General features: G+C 44.8%; 1 protein-coding gene across 2 annotated transcripts in view; it reads left to right on the top strand.

Moving 5' to 3' along the window:
* The window catches only part of PTPRT (protein tyrosine phosphatase receptor type T), a 1,098,787-nt gene that overhangs the window by 917,539 nt on the left and 163,131 nt on the right, over positions 1-18,117 (top strand). For both annotated transcript variants that reach the window (XM_033841064.2, XM_033841065.2), the window contains exon 14: positions 13,562-13,697. In XM_033841064.2, coding sequence (XP_033696955.1) covers positions 13,562-13,697 — 136 coding nt within the window. The remainder of the gene's footprint in view (positions 1-13,561; positions 13,698-18,117) is intronic.

Here is an 18,117-nt window from a genome sequence, read left to right as displayed (position 1 = left end):
AAGGATGACAGGGAGAATTTCTCTCACTCAGAGCATGGGTATCACTGTAATAAAGGGATGCTGGGTTGAGGTGGAAGGTAGGATCAATAAGCCGAGAAGAAAGGTCAGCATCTCATGAAAGTGAGGCATTGAGGGCTTGGCTAAGCATCCAGGAAGCCCAGGAGGTGAGAACCGGTGGAGACAAGAGTGAGCAGTCTGAAACAGGACTTGGGAACCACGAGTGCTTTCGTGCTCCTCGCGACATCATAACACTGTGTCCAAAAGGGTTGGGCTTTAGCCTCATCTGGGTGGCATTTCCACATTAAAACCTTTCCTTGTGTTGGCCCCTAATCTACTCTTGTCACTCCTACCGGTTTGTATTAGCTCTGCTCTTTAAAATTAAAGGGACCAAATCTATTCCGTCTTCCACAATGGCCTTTCAACATTTTTAAGGCAAGAATTCAGTCTCATATGAATCTTCCCCTTCTCTAGGCCAAAAAAATCCCGATTCTGACTGTCACTCCTCCAAAGTCAATGATGTCTGGACTTTCACGTGCACCAGAATCACCTAGAGACCTTGTAAAATGCAGGAGCTGATTCAGCAGATCTGGTGTGGAGACCGAGAGTCTGCATTTGTAATAAGTTCCCAGATGATGTTGATGCTTCTGGTCATTGGACCACACTTTGAGTGGCAAGCCTCTTGGCCTGTCTTCACCCTGAAGGTCCTCTCAGGGGTTGGAGTCCACACATGAACAAGCCTCACCAGAGTGGTCTGACTAGTGCAGAGAAGAACAGAGCGGCATTGTCCTTATTGGGTCTCAGGAGTCCCTGGGGAATATAAACCGGGATGGTTGTTTGGTACCATAGGAGGAGACTGGGGGTTGAGGGGGGAACACAGTACCTGGGCCCCATATATTGAGGAGGAGAGGCAGGCTTCAAAAGACTAAGAGCCCTGCCTTGGATGCCAGGTTTCCATATGCAACAGTCGATAGGTAGCACGTTGAAAGCCAGATGTGCACTCTGGGCTGGAGCTAGGAGGCGACTAGATTCTAAGCCACCATAGCTTTCGTGCAAAGAGTCAAGGGCAGGGGGCAGCAGCAGCTGCTTTGAGAGAACGGTCCCAACCTTTGGGAGTACTCAGAGCATGGAAGGCACAGCTGGCTGGGGTATAAGGCTGGGCATGCAACCTCGTATTGGAAACAGCAGTCTCCTGTCATTGCAGACTGAGTTCACAAGATTATTTTTGATGACTGCATCGCACAGGGGACTCAGGTAGAGCCTTGAAGCTACTCCAAATGGATAAATGTACCACCTGGTGCCTACTCGCTAGTTCTGATTTACTTGGACTGTTCTTAGGTTGGCTCCCAGTGGAGGGCAGAGGTGAAGAGGATGCGTGCAAATCCCCCCCCTTTCTCTCCATTCTCAGACTTCTAGTTCCTGCTTAGTAGACAGACGTCACCCAGGGCCAGAGACAGAGCTTTTTAGGGACCGGGGACTGATACTATGTTTAAAACTCTCATGAAAAGGGTGGGTTTAGGCAAAAGTAATGCAGTTACCATATTACTAATGGGCTTCCAGACCCCTTGGATTTCCAGTCAGATGGCCAACTCTCTAGGTGGACCCAGGGCTGGCATTTCCTTAACAGTAGCGCCATCAAGGACAGTTCATTGTAATGATAAGGGGGTGAGCCTTGCACACAGAATCCCAGCTCACCAGTTATATGGCTTTGGACAGGTCACTTCACCCATTTGTAAAGTTTCCTAATCTAAATAAAAGGGAAAATAAAAGTAGCATCTTCTGTGTCAAGTTTTGTGAGGATTAAATGACTTCATATATGAAAAGGGCTTATTAGCACATTTTTTGGCGCTCAGTAACGCATTGATACGTTTAGGCTAAATTTTAAAAAGTAGTAGTAATTGAGCTTCTGTTTGATGAGGTGCTCAGTACCTGCCTGAAAGAGCTGGTTGCATTGCTAGGAGGCCCCATCATTAGCGAACCCTGATGTGCTTCCCTGTAAGTCCTGTTGCAGGTTCTCATCTGCACTTACGACATGAGCCCCATGGACAAGCTCCTGACTGCAGCAGGAGAAGGACTAGCCCATCTGTCTCTGCCCCTCTCTTCTTCCTCTCCGACGTAGGAGCCACACGTCAGTGCTATCTGGCCTTTGGTCCCAGAGCCAGTTCAACACCTGTGTCACCTTTGAACACTGTCAGCACACTTCCGTTAGGAACAGAGGCACACATCTCTCGTGGCTAAAGCCAATGCCCTTAAAAGGATGCAGAGGTACAGGTAGAATTTACCACGTCCCAGGGCAATCCCTATATCTGGAATCTAGTTGGACCAACCTAGCATGGCTCCTCCTAAAAACCTCACTGTACAGGGTCTGGAATTTCACCTGGGATGCCTGTTTGCTGAACTCATGGAATTTGTCTAAACTGCTGGACTGTGGCCTTTCAGATGGCCTCTCTGAATGTCTAGGATGTTCCTCTGTGACCCTCCGGTGTGTTCCACTGTTGGTTCATGGTGATCACTGAAGGGTCTTCTGTTTAGGAACATCTTGCAGTTTACCTGGGAGAGGTTTTCTAATACTCATCCAAGATCTTCCCTTTCCTTTGGGTAGGGAGCTTGGTTCTATCCTAGGAGAAGCATTTCACACAGCTGGTTACTCCTTCCCTTGAAACACTGTCTTCCCCTGGTTCTGGGACACTACACTCTCCCGGGTATTTTCTTCCGTGTCTGGACACTCCTTCTCTGTCTCCTGTGCAGGCTTATCTTCCTCTTCACACTCACTAAATACTACAGACCCTCAAGTCTCTATCTAGGCCTGCTTTTTCATCCACTCTTTTTTTTTTTAATTTTTTTAAACATCTTTATTACAGTATAATTGCTTTACAATGGTGTGTTAGTTTCTGCTTTATAACAAAGTGAATCAGTTATACATATGTCCCCATATCTCTTCCCTCTTGCATCTCCCTCCCTCCCACACTCCCTATCCCACCCCTCTAGGTGGTCACAAAGCACCGAACTTATCTCCCTGTGCTGTGCGGCTACTTTCCACTAGCTATCTATTTCACGTTTGGTAGTATATGTAAGTCCATGCCACTCTCTCATTTTGTCCCAGCTTACCCTTCCCCCTCCCCATATCCTCAAGTCCATTCTCTAATAGGTCTGCCTCTTTATTCCCATCTTGCCCCTAGGTTCTTTGTGACCATTTTTTTTTTTTTTTTTTTAGATTCCATATATATGTGTTAGCATACGGTATTTGTTTTTCTCTTTCTCACTTACTTCACTCTGTATGACAGTCTCTAGGTCCATCCACCTCAATACAAATAACTCAGTTTCATTCCTTTTATCACTGAGTAATATTCCATTGTATATATGTCCCACATCTTCTTTATCCATTCATCTGTTGATGGACACTTCGGTTGCTTCCATGTCCTGGCTATTGTAAATAGAGCTGCAATGAACATTTTGGTACATGACTCTTTTTGAATTATGGTTTTCTGAGGGTAAATGCCCAGTAGTGGGATTGCTGGGTTGTACGGTAGTTCTACTTTTAGATTTTTAAGGAATGTCCATACTGTTCTCCTTAGTGGCTGTATCAATTTACATTCCCACCAACAGTGCAAAAGGGTTCCTTTTCTCCACACCCTCTCCAGCATTTTTTGTTTCTATATTTTTTTTTTTTTTTTTTTTTTTTTTTGCGGTACACAGGCCTCTCACTGCTGTGGCCCCTCCGATTGTGGAGCACAGGCTCCAGATACGCAGGCTCAGCGGCCATGGCTCACGGGCCCAGCTGCTCCGCGGCATGCGGGACGCTCCCAGACCGGGGCACAAACCCATGTCCCCTGCATCGGCAGGCGGACTCTCAACCACTGCGCCACCAGGGAAGCCCTGTTTCTAGATTTTGTGATGATGGCCATTCTGACTGGTGTGAGATGATATCTCATTGTAGTTTTGATTTGCCTTTCTCTAATGATTAATGATGTTGAGCATTCTTTCATGTGTCTGTTGGCAATCTGTATATCTTCTTTGGAGAAATGTCTGTTTAGGTCTTCTGCACATTTTTGGATTGGGTTGTTTGTTTTTTTAATATTGAACTGCATGAGCTGCCTGAAAATTTTGGAGATTAATCCTTTGTAAGTTGCTTCATTTACAAATATTTTCTCCCATTCTGAGGGTTGTCTTTTCGTCGTTTTTATGGTTTCGTTTGCTGTGTAATAGCTTTTAAGTTTCATTACGTCCCATTTGTTTATTTTTGTTTTTATTTCCATTTCTCTAGGAGGTGGGTCAAAAAGGATCTTGCTGTGATTTATGTCATAGAGTGTTCTGCCTATGTTTTCTTCTAAGAGTTTGATGGTGTCTGGCCTTACATTTAGGTCTTTAATCCATTTTGAGCTTATTTTTGTGTATGGTGTTAGGGAGTGTTGTAATTTCATTCTTTTCCATGTAGCTGTCCAGTTTTCCCAGCACCTCTTATTGAAGAGGCTGTCTTTACTCCACTGTATGATCTTGCCTCCTTTATCAAAGATAAGGTGATCATATGTGCGTGGGTTTACCTCTGGGCTTTCTGTCCTGTTCCATTGATCTATCTTTCTGTTTTTGTGCCAATACTGTCTTGATTACTGTAGCTTTGTAGTATAGTGTGAAGTCAGTGGGCCTGATTCCTCCAGCTCCGTTTTTCTTTCTCAAGATTGCTTTGGCTATTCAGGCTCTTTTGTCTTTCCATACAGATTCTGAAATTTTTTGTTCTAGTTCTGTGAAAATGCCAGTGGTAGTTTGATAGGGATTGCATTGAATCTGTAGATTGCCTTGGGTAGTAGAGTCATTTTCACAATGTTGATTCTTCCAATCCAAGAACATGGTATATCTCTCCAACTATTTGTATCATCTTTAATTTCTTTCATCAGTGTCTTATAATTTTCTGCATACAGGTCTTTTGTCTCCTTAGGTAGGTTTATTCCTAGTTATTTTATTCTTTTTGTTGCAATGATAAATGGGAGTGTTTTCTTAATTTCACTTTCAGATTTTTCATCATTAGTGTATAGGAATGCAAGAGATTTCTGTGCATTAATTTTGTATCCTGCTACTTTACCAAAGTCATTGATTAGCTCTAGTAGTTTTCTGGTAGCATCTTTAGGGTTCTCTATGTATAGTATCATGTCATCTGCAAACAGTGATAACTTTACTTCTTCTTTTCCAATTTGAATTCCTTTTATTTCCTTTTCCTCTCTGATTGCTAGTGGCTAAAACCTCCAAAAGTATGTTCAATAAGAGTGGTAGAGTGGGCAACCTTGTCTTGTTCCTGATCTTAGTGGAAATGGTTTCAGTTTTTCAACATTGAGGACAATGTTGGCTGTGGGTTTGTCCAATATGGCCTTTATTATGTTGAGGAAAGCTCCCTCTATGCCTACTCTCTAGAGGATTTTTATCATAAATGGGTGTTGAACTTTGTTGAAAGCTTTCTTTGCATCTATTGAGATGATCATATGGTTTTTCTCCTTCAATTTGTTAATATGGTGTATCATGTTGATTGATTTGTGTATATTGAAGAAGCCTTGCATTCCGAGATAAACCCCACTTGATCATAGTGTATGATCCTTTTAATGTGCTGTTAGATTGTTTGCTAGTATTTTGTTGAGGATTTTTGCATCTATGTTCATCAGTGATATTGGCCTGTAGTTTTCTTTCTTTGTGACATCTTTGTCTGGTTTTGGTATCAGAGTGATGGTGGCCTCGTAGAATGAGTTGGGGAGTGTTCCTCCCTCTGCTATATTTTGGAAGAGTTTGAGAAGGATAGGTGTAAGCTCTTCTCTAAATGTTTGATAGAATTCACCTGTGAAGCCATCTGGTCCTGGGCTTTTGTTTGTTGGAAGATTTGTACTCATAGTTTCAATTTCAGTGCTTATGGTTGCTCTGTTCATATTTTCTATTTCTTCCTAGCTCTGTCTCGGAAGGTTGTGCATTTCTAAGAATTTGTCCATTTCTTCAAGGTTGTCCATTTTATTGGCATAGAGTTGCTTGTAGTAATATCTCATGATCCTTTGTAGTTCTGCAGTGTCAGTTGTTACTTCTCCTTTTTCATTTCTATTTCTATTGATTTGAGTCTTCTCCCTTTTTTTCTTGATAAGTCTGGCTAATGGTTTATCAATTTTGTTTATCTTCTCAAAGAACCAGCTTTTAGTTTTATTGATCTTCGTTTCCTTCATTTCTTTTTCATTTATTTCTGATCTGATCTTTATGATTTCTTTCCTTCTGCTAACTTTGGTGTTTCTTTGTCCTTCTTTCTCTAATTGCTTTAGGTGTAAGGTTAGGTTCTTTATTTGAGATGTTTCCTGTTTCTTAAGGTAGGATTGTATTGCTATAAACTTCCCTCTTAGAACTGCTTTTGCTGCGTTCCATAGGTTTTGGGTCGTCGTGTTTTCATTGACATTTGTTTCTAGGTATGTTTTGATTTCCTCTTTGATTTCTTCAGTGATCTCTTGGTTAAGTAGTGTGTTGTTTAGCCTCCATGTGTTTGTATTTTTTACAGATCTTTTCCTGTAATTGATATCTAGTCTCATAGCATTGTGGTCGGAAACGATACCTGATATGATTTCAATTTTTTTTAATTTACCAAGGCTTGATTTGTGACCCAAGATATGATCTACCCTGGAAAATGTCCCATGAGCACTTGAGAAGGATGTGTATTCCGTTGTTTTTGGATGGAACGTCCTATAAATATCAATGAAGTCCATCTTGTTTAATGTATCATTTAAAGCTTGTGTCTCCTTATTTATTTTCATTTTGGATGATCTGTCTGTTGGTGAAAGTGGGGTGTTTAAGTCCCCTACTATGATTGTGTTACTGTCAATTTCCCCTTTTATGGCTGTTAGTATTTGCCTTATGTATTGAGGTGCTCCTATGTTGGGTGCATAAATATTTACAATTGTTACATCTTCTTCTTGGATCGATCCCTTGATCATTATGTAGTGTCCTTCTTTGTCTCTTGTAATACTCTTTTTTTTTAAGTCTATTTTGTCTGATATGAGAATTGCTACTCCAGCTTTGTTTTGATTTCCATTTGCATGGAATATCTTTTTCCATCCCCTCACTTTCAGTCTGTATGTGTCCCTAGGTCTGAAGTGGGTCTCTTGTAGACAGTATATATATGGGTCTTCTTTTTGTATCCATTCAGCCAATCTATGTCTTTTGGTTGGAGCATTTAATTCATTTACATTTAAGGTAATTATCGATATGTATGTTCCTATTACCATTTTCTTAATTGTTTTGGGTTTATTATTGTAGGTGTTTTCCTTCTCTTGTGTTTCCTGCCTAGAGAAGATCCTTTAGCATTTGTTGTAAAGCTGGTTTGGTGGTGCTGAATTCTCTTAGCTTTTGCTTGTCTGTAAAGGTTTTAATTTCTCCATCAAGTCTAAATGAGATCCTTGCTGGGTAGAGTAATCTTGGTTGTAGGTTTTCTCCTTCATCATTTTAAATATGTCCTGCCACTCCCTTCTGGCTGAAAGATCAGCTGTTAACCTTATGGGGATTCTGTTGTGTTATTTGTTGTTTTTCCCTTACTGCTTTTAATATTTGTTCTTTGTATTTAATTTTTGATACTTTAATTAACATGTGTCTTGGTGTGTTTCTCCTTGGATTTATCCTGTATGGGACTCCCTGTGCTTCCTGGACTTGATTAACTATTTCCTTTCCTGTATTAAGGAAGTTTTCAACTATAATCTATTCAAATATTTTCTCAGTCACTTTCTTTTTCTCTTCTTCTTCTGGGGCCCCTATAATTTGAATGTTGGTGCGTTTAATGTTGTCCCAGAGGTCTCTTAGACTGTCCTTGATCCTTTTCATTCTCTTTTCTTTATTCTGCTCTGCAGTAGTTATTTCCACTATTTTATCTTCCAGGTCACTTATCCGTTCTTCTGCCTCAGTTATTCTGCTATTGATCCCTTCTAGAGAATTTTTAATTTCATTTATTTTGTTTTTCATCACTGTTTGCTCTTTAGTTCTTCTAGGTCCTTGTTAAACGTTTCTTGTATTTTCTCTATTCTATTTCCAAGATTTCAGATCATCTTTACTATCATTACTCTGAATTCTTTTTTAGGTAGACTGCCTATTTCCTCTTCATTTGTTTGGTCTGGTGGGTTTTTGCCTTGCTCCTTCATCTGCTGTGTTTTTTTCTGTCTTCTCATTTTGATTAACTTAACTGTGTTTGGGGTCTCCTTTTCGCAGCCTGCAGGTTCGTTGTTCCTGTTGGTTTTGGTGTCTGTCCCCAGTGGCTAAGTTTGGTTCAGTGGGTTGTGTAGGCTTCTTGGTGGAGTGGACTAGTGCCTATGTTCTGGTGGATGAGCCTGGATCTTTTCTTTCTGGTGGGAAGGTCCACGTCTGGTGGTGTTTTTTTGGGTGTTTGTGGACTTAAGATTTTAGGCAGCCTCTCTGCTAATGGGTGGGGTTTGGTGCCTGTCTTGCTAGTTGTTTGGCATAGGGTGTCCAGCACTGTAGGTTGCTGGTCGTTGAGTGAAGCTGGGTGTTGGTGTTGAGATGGAGATCACTGGGAGATTTTCGCCATTTGATATTACGTGGAGCTGGGAGGTCTCTTGTGGACCAGTGTCCTGAACTTGGCTTTCCCACCTCAGTGGCACAGCCCTGATGCCTGGCTGGAGCACCAAGAGCCAGTCCTCCACACGGCTCAGAATAAAAGGGAGGAAAAAAAGAAAGAAGATAAAATTAAATTAAATTAAAATAAAGTAAAATAAAATAGTTATTAAAATAAAAAATAATAATTAAGAAAAAAATTTTAAGTAATAAAAAAACGGACAGACAGAACCCTAGGACAAATAGTAAAAGCAAAACTATATAGACAAAATCACACACAGGAGCATACACATACACACTCACAAAAAACAGAAAAAGGGAAAGAAATTTATATATCGTTGCTCCCAAAGTCCACCTACTCAATTTGGGATGATTCCTTGTCTATTCAGGTATTCCACAGATGCAGGTACATCAAGTTGATTGTGTAGCTTTAATCCGCTGCCCCTGAGGCAGCTGGGAGGGATTTCCCTTTCTCTTCTTTGTTCGCACAGCTGCCGGGGCTCAGTTTTGGATTTGGCCCCGCCTCTGCGCCTAGGTCGCAGGAGGGCGTCTGTTCTTAGCTCAGACAGGACGGGGTTAAAGGAGCCGCTGATTCGGGGGCAGCAGCAGAGGCCGGCGTGACGTTGCACCAGCCTGAGGCGCGCCGTGCTTCTCCCGGGGAAGTTGTCCCTGGATCCCGGGACCCTGGCAGTGGCGGGCTGCACAGGCTCCCCGGAAGCGGGGTGTGGATAGTGACCTGTGCTTGCAGACGGGCTTCTTGGTGGCGGCAGCAGCAGCCTTAGCGTCTCATGCCCGTCTCTGGGGTCCGCGCTTTTAGCCGCGGCTCGCGCCCGTCTCTGGAGCTCCTTTAAGCGGCACTCTTAATCCCCTCTCCTCGCGCACCGGGAAACAAAGAGGGAAGAAAAAGTCTCTTGCCTCTTCGGCAGCTCCAGACTTTTCCCTGGACTCCCTCCCGGCTAGCCGTGGCGCACTAACCCCCTTCAGGCTGTGTTCACGCCACCAACCCCAGTCCTCTCCCTGTGCTCGGACCGAAGCCGAGCCTCAGCTCCCATCCCCGCCCGCCCCGGCGGGTGAGCAGACAAGCCTCTCGGGCTGGTGAGTGCCGGTCGGCCCTGATCCTCTGTGCGGGAATCTCTCCGCTTTGCCCTCCGCACCCCTGTGGCTGTGCTCTCCGCCGCGGCTCCAAAGCTTTCCCCCTCCGCCACCTGCAGTCTCCGCCCGCGAAGGGGCTTCCTAGTGTGTGGAAACCGTTCCTCCTTCACAGCTCACTCCCACTGGTGCAGGTCTTGTCCCTGTTCTTTTGTCTCTGTTTATTCTTTCTTCTTTTTCCCTACCCAGGTACGTGGGGGGTTTCTTGCCTTTTGGGAGGTCTGAGGTCTTCTGCCAGCGTTCAGTAGGTGTTCTGTAGGAGTTGTTCCACGTGTAGATGTATTTCTGGTGTATCTGTGGGGAGGAAGGTGATCTCCGCGTCTTACTCTTCCGCCATCTTGAAGGTCCTCCTCATCCACTCTTCGTTCTTTCTCTGGATGACTTCATCAGCCCCCATGCTTCAGATACCATCTATGTGCATGTGACTCACACAATTTTACTTCCAGCTTAGGCCTCCTTTAAGAGCTTCAGACCTGCATTTTTAACTGCCTACTTTTCTAGAGTATATTACAAGCTCAAATTGCCCCAAACACACATATTTTCCTTCTAACTCTATTCCTTTTTAATTGTTTCTTGAACCTTTAACATCACCGTTATCCACCTTGTTACGGTCATCCTCAAGAGTTCAGTTCTCTTTCCCTTATGCCCTGTATCCCGTCCATCAACCAGTTTTATTTATATCTATTTCAGGTAATTATCTCTTTTATTGCATCTTTCCATCTTCATGGCCATCACCTGAGTTCAATCAACTATTATCTCCCATCTGGATGACTACAATAGTTTCAAAATGCATCTCTCCAATCCACTCTGGCTTCTCAAAGAAACTGGAACAGTCCGTTGGAAATACAAATCTGACCATATCGTACCTCTATGAACAGCACTTAAATGACTCCCTGTGTTTCTTGGGGTATAAAACAAAAGCTCACACTGTGGCCTATAACGTCCTGCGTGGACTGGCCCCTGCTGCCCTCGCCAGCTGCTCTCACCATGCTCTCCCTGCCTTCTCGCCCTCATTACGCCACAGTTCTTTCATATCTTGAATGCACCAGGCTCCTTGCCTCCATCAGACGGCTTTAGCCAGCGCTGTTTCCCATGCCGCCACTGTGTGCTTTCCTCGTGGTGGTCTATTTGCCTAGTTATAACCTGTCCTCCCTTGGAGCCCACCCCATGGGCCACTTCCTCCCAGAAGTGATTCATTTCCCAATTATGTGTCATGTGCCTCTCTATTGACAGAGTTGAAAGCTTCCTCTTATTGATTCTTTATTAATTCTGTTCCCTCAACCCCACTCACAGCTCATTGTAGGCTCTTCGAGGGCAGGGACTGTGCCTGTTTTGCTCACCATTGTGTTACTAAATGCCCAGCATACAGTGGGTACTTGTGATTATTCATGGAAGGAATGCAGTGTGACTCTCATTAGAACAAGCTAAGAACAGCATTCCCAGGGTAACAGGATCCTCTCCATGGCTTTGCCTTTGTGCCCCCAGTCTCTAGAACAGGATCTCCTAGCAGGTGTTAGGTAAAGTTTAGCCATTACTACATCAGTGAGTGAATGCTCCAGAGCCAGCACTTCCTCCAAAGCCAAGTAAAAAAGACTCTGACACTATTCAGGAAATTATGGTCTGAGGTGCTCAGCCTCCTTTATGCTTAGTCATGTTCTGTGTCTGGGGGACTAGACATGTCTCAGAAATCTTGTCTCCAAACGTGAAAATGGGGGCTACTTGGGACTTGCCTGCACTCTGGAATGTGAGACCCGCCTTCCTATGAGGTTGACCAACTCCGCCAGGAATTCTTCGGCTGTAAACAGGCAGAGCCTGCTCAGACCATCCTGCGATTTGATGAGCTGGGTTTGTCTCCAGCTGGTGAGGGGACCTGAATAAAATCCCTTATGTGTAAGTCCTTCCAGGAGAAGGATCTCCGACCCTGTTGATGGCATAGTTGGGCACACAGAACAGGGATGCTTAGTAGCAAATTAATGAGTGCTTGAATGAATAAATGAAGCAAACGACGGTGGTCCACTAGCCTTTCTGCCGTTCAGCCATCATCTGTAAACCAGCAATGGGGAGGAGGGAGGCCTGTGCTAGACACTGGCTTTGGAGAGACGACTAGGACGCCCTCTCTGCTCTTGAAGACTTGCCGTTCCCACTAGGGAGACTTGACTAAGTGAACCCAGTTTTTCTAAGTTACAAGAGAGTCTGGGGAAAGTGCTGTGGTAAAGGAAACACTTGACACTCTTAATCAGGAAGAGGGGATGTGCCGGAGGACTGGTCTGAAACATCCCTGAGTTTGGAGAATCAAAATCATAGCTTATGGGCATTAGCATCCCTTCAACTCAGCTGGGTTCTGTGAACACATGGCTGAAGAAAAGGAGAATCTCAGTCTGGTTTCATGAGAACAAATGTGTGTGGGCAGAGATGTCATCCCTTCAGCTAAACATTAAACCACCACAGATGTTAAGGGGACACCAATTAAGAGCCAGATCCTGTGCTAACATGAGGAAACAAAGATAAAGGATGCTTCCTCTTGCCCCCGAGGAGCTTGCAGACCACTGGCGGAGACAGATGGGGAAACAAATCACTAATAACATCAGCACATTGAGATCTGTACCAAGTGGTACAGAGTGTTATCAGAATTTGGAGAAGAGAGAGAGGAATGCTCCTGGGGCAACCAGGGAAGGTGGTGTCACTGGTCATGGATGAGCTGATTCTGATGTGGTAGAAAAGTAGGGATGGGTCAGGGAAAGGATGCTTTGGATTTAAGCTGCCTCACATGAACATGGGCTCATTGGGAAGAATTCACGGAGATGCTGGTCCAGGACCGCACTCTAGAAGGCTCACACAGGTTCCTGGGATGAGAAGTTGCCTCTGTCCCTGGTGCACTGCATGAAGAGGCCGGGCTTAGGCATTCTTTGGCTCCTTACTTTTGCTACGGCATTAGCCAAGTGGTTGTCTGGGAGGAGAAGGATTGAGGGACTAGAGGACATGAAAGTTGAATTCAAGGCTTCTGACTTTTGAGACCTAGACTTACAGGAAACCTGTGTAATCCTGGCCCTGAACTTTGTCAGCCATGTGACTTTTAGCTAGCTCCCTTTGTTTTCTCATCTATAAAATGGGAAAATCAATATATACTTCAGGGAGTATTTGCAAGGATTGGCCAAGCCGGATCCACAAAACGGCCCAGCACAGGGCAGAGGGTATAGTAAGTGCCCAGTTCTCAGTCTTCCTTGATGTGGACTCGAGTCAGTATGTTAGTAGCTGGCAGAGCACGTAGCATCAGCATGAAATCCAAAAATGGAGTTAGCAGATATAAGCATTTTCTGAACCCAAGGCAGTTCCCTTTAATCCCCACCATTTGTTTCCTATAAGGCACAAAATTTAAAAGGTATGTTTTTATCTTTAAAAATCCAGTGCTTTTCATTGTGTTACCCTTATACAAAGCTGTTGTTTTCGCCATTTACCTGAAAGAATTAATTAGGATTTGGAATAATTCCATGAACCTGAGATTCACACCATAGTTCCATTGTCTGATCCTAGGGACAAACCATTATGAGGGATAAAATTGTCTGCTTAATCTCATGGGAGGGTAAGGGTTACCCTTATCCAGCATAGTGGTTGTGTAACCTTGGGCAACTCAGTTTCTCTGCATCTCAATTTCTTCCTCTACAGAAAAGGCTATAATAATAATTCAATATCTCAAGGAATTAATCCTCAAAAGGGTTAAATGGGTCAATGTGTATAATGTTCTCAGCACAGTGCCTGGCATATAGTTAGGACTCAGTGAATGGAACCTGTTGTTATTATGATTGCGACTAGTCAATTATCTTTCTTCTTCCCCTTTCCCTCCAAGGTGCCTCCACTCAGAATTCCAACACCGTGGAGCCCGAGAAGCAGGTGGACAACACTGTGAAGATGGCCGGCGTGGTCGCCGGCCTTCTCATGTTCATCATCATTCTCCTGGGCGTGATGCTCACCATCAAAAGACGGTGAGTTTTGGTCGCTGCCCTGCAGACCCTGTCAACCCCGGGGGGCCCCAACACTGCCATATGGCCAAGTCCGTTCTCTGCTGATGGCTTCTGAGCAGGGACCTTCTGATATAACTGTTGAGGTCCTGAAATTTGGGGCCGGCGGTGGCTCATTGTGTTGGTGTCTGAAGGGCATGTGTATCTGCTTGGCGAGCAGCCCCAAGACAGCAAGTTTCTTGTGGGGGCAGGGGTTCCTTGGAGTACCATGGGAGTCCATGTGTGATGCTTCTCAGATAGCTGCTCTGTTGTGATTGGTCACGTCATCAAGGTTACAGGGGAGCCCCGGGCACGCGGATGAGCCCACAAATAGAGACACAGGAAAGCAATGCGTCGTTCCTTTCACCTTCATTCATCCTTGACTTTTCTTTGGTCAAGCAGCAGCATCCCAAGGGATAGATGCAACCTCAGCATCAAAGGGATAGAGCCACCTCTGATGGTGTGACAGCCCTGGGGGAAGGCTCCTTCTTACTCCACATCCCATAGAACCTTCCCAGCTGGATCGTTGCTGCTTGTCATCTCTCAGCGGGATGTCCTTCCGGCACCTCTGGTCAGCGCGCACAGTTATCTCCTGTTGCGTGCATTGCTCATGAAAGCCAGGGTACAGGTTCTTTCCTGATCCCCCAAATTCATTACATCGGCATCTTCTGTTTATCAGACATACAGGAGGCCTGAAGACGACACAGAGGAGTTGCAGAGAGGGAGAGGAAATAGTCATTAGGGAAAGTTGAAGAATATCCGCTCTCGCTGTCCCTGGGCTACACCCTTATTCCTCCAAACAGGGGGTCCTCCTACCTTCTGTACCTTAGCCACCATGTCCCCGTGCCTACTGCCCATCTCAGTTTCAATGCCAGGATTCCAGCCTTGGTCTCCACCCTCCCACTCCCCAGACTGCCAAAGCAAACAAAACACTTATCTACATTATAATGAACTGTGCTGCAGCCTGCCCTGCCCCCAATTTAAAGAGACCGTTTAGTCCATTCTTCAACAAACTACTAACTCCTCAGCCTGAAGCTCTGGGTTTGGTTACTCACAGAGTTCAGGACAAGCCCAATAATGAGGACCCGCACCTGCTTTCATCCCTAAGACAAAAACAGCTTGTGAAACTTGTTCCCACCAGAACAAAGGGACGGAATGCCCCAAAGACAAATTCCAGCTTCTACTCTAAGGAGTCCCATGAATATAAACGCATGAAGTAAACAAATGAAGACAGTGTCCTTATTTCCAGCCATCAGTTTCGCTCTACAAGTAGTCGGCCTTCTTTTAGCCGTTCTGGCACCAGAATGTCTCTGTGTGTCTCATGGTTCTGTTCAGAATCAGCCAGGACCCCGTTTGACCAGGACATCTTATTGGTCGGACCTGTTCTTTCTTGACATCTTTGTTCTGTAGGATCATTCCTTTACTCGGGCTCCCAGCAGAATGACTGAAGAGTTTCGGTTCTCGTCCAGCTACTGATTTTCTGGTTGGAGCGGCTAGGGAGGAGGGAAGGTCCATGATAATACTGGGGGTCCAGAGCCCTCAGAGTCGTCATCATCATCATACATAAAGCGAGGCCACGTGTTATGTCTGTGACAAGCTGGCTGCTGTTGGATGAGGCCAAACATGAGGTTTGATTTCTCTGGGGGTGAGTGAGCACGTTGCACATGTAAGATCATTGACACGTTCTCGGAGTCGCAGACGCTTTAGAGACAGAGGTGAGTTTGGGCCAGTCTCCCTGAAAAAAGTAACCAGTTTAAGAGAATTGCATTCCTCTTTGATGGACCCTGAATGTTCTCATTCTTCGCCACTGATTTGTAAGTCAGATATGCTCTTCCAATTTTGCTCTTTCTAAAGCCTGACTTAACCCACGTCACCATTGTCTGCGAGCTTGTGAAGAAATTTCACTTCCCTCTCAACAGCTATTTCTGAAATGTGTGACTTTCTGGGAGGGAGGAAAGGGCTTTCTGTTTTCAGGCTGGCAGCAAGGATAAAATGAACCCTTTGTGTGGTTTTGTCCTCTTCTGAGTATCTTCATCATCTCTCACCTCTATCAAAACCATCCGTCAGACCCAACCAACAGACCTCAGGTGATCACCATTTCTTTCCAAGAGGCAAAACTCAGATGTAGTGGCAGTGGGCAGGGGGTAGGGGTGCTGATCAGTGTTTGCATATACAGTATCTTTGGGAGAAAATAAGACGTTTTTCTGGCCTAGATGATGGTAATATTTTACAAATAGGTATACGGGAAGGAAAGGGAAGGAGCGGAGGGGAGGGGAGAGGAGAGAGGAGTAGGGGATGGGTCAGAGGGAGAAAAAGAGAAATTAAACATCAGCCTGCACTCTTTCCACTACCCCACAGTGTCTTCTGATGTCTAGAGGTACCCCCACCAAAGGACAGTGAAGAGCTTAATGGGCTCCTTTCCCTCTTCTGATCCCAACCCCATATATAAATATGGGGAAAACGTCACTGGTCAGTTGAGTCTGTCACTAACTTACTGCTCACCAGAATGATGTCCACAGTCACCTAAAGGGCATAGATACGAAAGGAAAAGAAACCCCCAAATAATAGGCGAATCATCACAACTCAGGATCCTAGTGTCAGCATCTCTTCAGTGTCCCTTTGTGACCTAGAGTTAGTTCCTGCATCTAGCAGCTCTCAGAAGTCGAATGCCTGCCACACTCCCTGCACTGGCTTGCGCTGGGTCTTCTCCCTAACCTCCACAGACATGGCCATGGCGGCTCCCTGTTTCCTCTGCTCCCAGTGGATTCAGCTGTCTCAAAGTCTTCCCCAGAGCTGCAGGCACATGTTTCCAGTATGCCCCTAGTTTCTCCATACAGGCCTTGAAGCGTCCCTGTCACTCTCCAAAGAAAGTCTTTCTCTTACTATTAGGTGTTTGTGTGTGTGTGTGTGGGTGTGGGTGTGGGTGTGGGTGTGTGGTACTGAACTAGAAAACTGGCCCAGAAAGGGCTAAAGATACAGAGGACCAAGGGAAGGGCTTAGTGAAAGAAGCTAAGTCAATTTACATTCAGAAAGGAATATAAGAGAACGGAAGAGAGAGAGAGAGAGAGAAATATATCAGCGTAGCCTAAGGAAAGTGTTGTTGTTGGTGTTTGGCTGTTTTATAATGGATGGAGGGGATCTTGAAAAATGCAAGGTTGCAGAAGGGGATATGAGATGCTGGTGAGCAATTCAAACAGAATTCCCTTACTCTTTGAAAAAGATGCAAATTAAACTTTAGACTTCTTTTAATAGTACCTTTGGCTGTTTGGACTGGGCTTCTTTGAATGCAGGACCATACAGAATCAGGGCTACATGGAGATATGGAGGATTGCATGAGCATTTTAAGAAGGGAATCTGGAGCCCCTTCCGACAGAGTTAACAGCCAGTGTGGTTATAGCCAAGCTCATTGCAAAATAGTCATTCTTATGCTGTCACTGGATAATGGCTTCATCTTTTTCTCCTGGCTCTGTTGATCACATCTAGACCTCAGAACATTCTAAAATGGGTTCCCGCATGCCATTATGTAATGGAACGTACCTCCTTTTCACGAACACCCTGTTGAATCCTGAAAATAGAGAAAAGCTCTCATCACTGCAGTCCCGTTCATCTTCTTCCCTGACCTCCTCCCTTTAGAATTACCGAACATCCTCTCCCAAAGGAATGGGCAGCCAAGGCATCGTAAGGCCACCTCTCTGGCTTAATGCCATAGGGCCCTGGGTGCCTTCAATGCAAATTCAGGTGGAAAGCTCAAGCCTTAGCGCCTTCACTAGTGTATCTTGATGTTTGAAGGTGTTTCTTGGCCGCTCACATATGGGAAGTTTGACATTTTAATGTTTGTTTGTGGGATGTGGACATACAAGCCTACGAGCTTCCTGTCATCCAGTTTATTCCCTGGAACACGCTTCCTGAAATCGGAGCACGGTCCTCCAAGGCTTAAGGCATAGCAGTGCACTTTTGATGGGGAAACACTGGAGCCAGCCTAAGCAGAATTCTTTGGTAACAGTATATCTCTACCCCAAGACTCGTCTGTATCCTGCATTAACCTCACCATCCCTTCTTACTTTTCAAATGTAAACTAGGCAACTTTTAGGGAGACAGTTTCAAAGTCCTTTGCCGCACATAGTTCCATCCACCCCCATCTCCTCTTCTCCTCTCCCTGCCCAGCTCTTCCTGGTACAGCCTGAACTTCCAGCCAACCACGCTCTGCCTGTCCAAACGGTAACTCTTCCAAGAATATATTTGGAGTGTCTTGAGTTTGAAATATGAGAGTCTACTTTGAGAGAAACGTGCATCTCTTGGTATACCTTGCTTCTCTGTGATTTGTGTCTGCACTCCAGTAGCTCCCAGTCTAATGGGTGTAGACATTCTTGTCAGCTGTGTACTGGGAAGCAGAAAAACTGGATCC

This window comes from Tursiops truncatus, chromosome 15 (genome assembly GCF_011762595.2).
Source record: "Tursiops truncatus isolate mTurTru1 chromosome 15, mTurTru1.mat.Y, whole genome shotgun sequence".
Taxonomy (NCBI): Eukaryota; Metazoa; Chordata; class Mammalia; order Artiodactyla; family Delphinidae; genus Tursiops; species Tursiops truncatus.
Note: the sequence above shows the minus strand (reverse complement) of the source record. Positions and strands in the feature narration are given on the sequence as shown.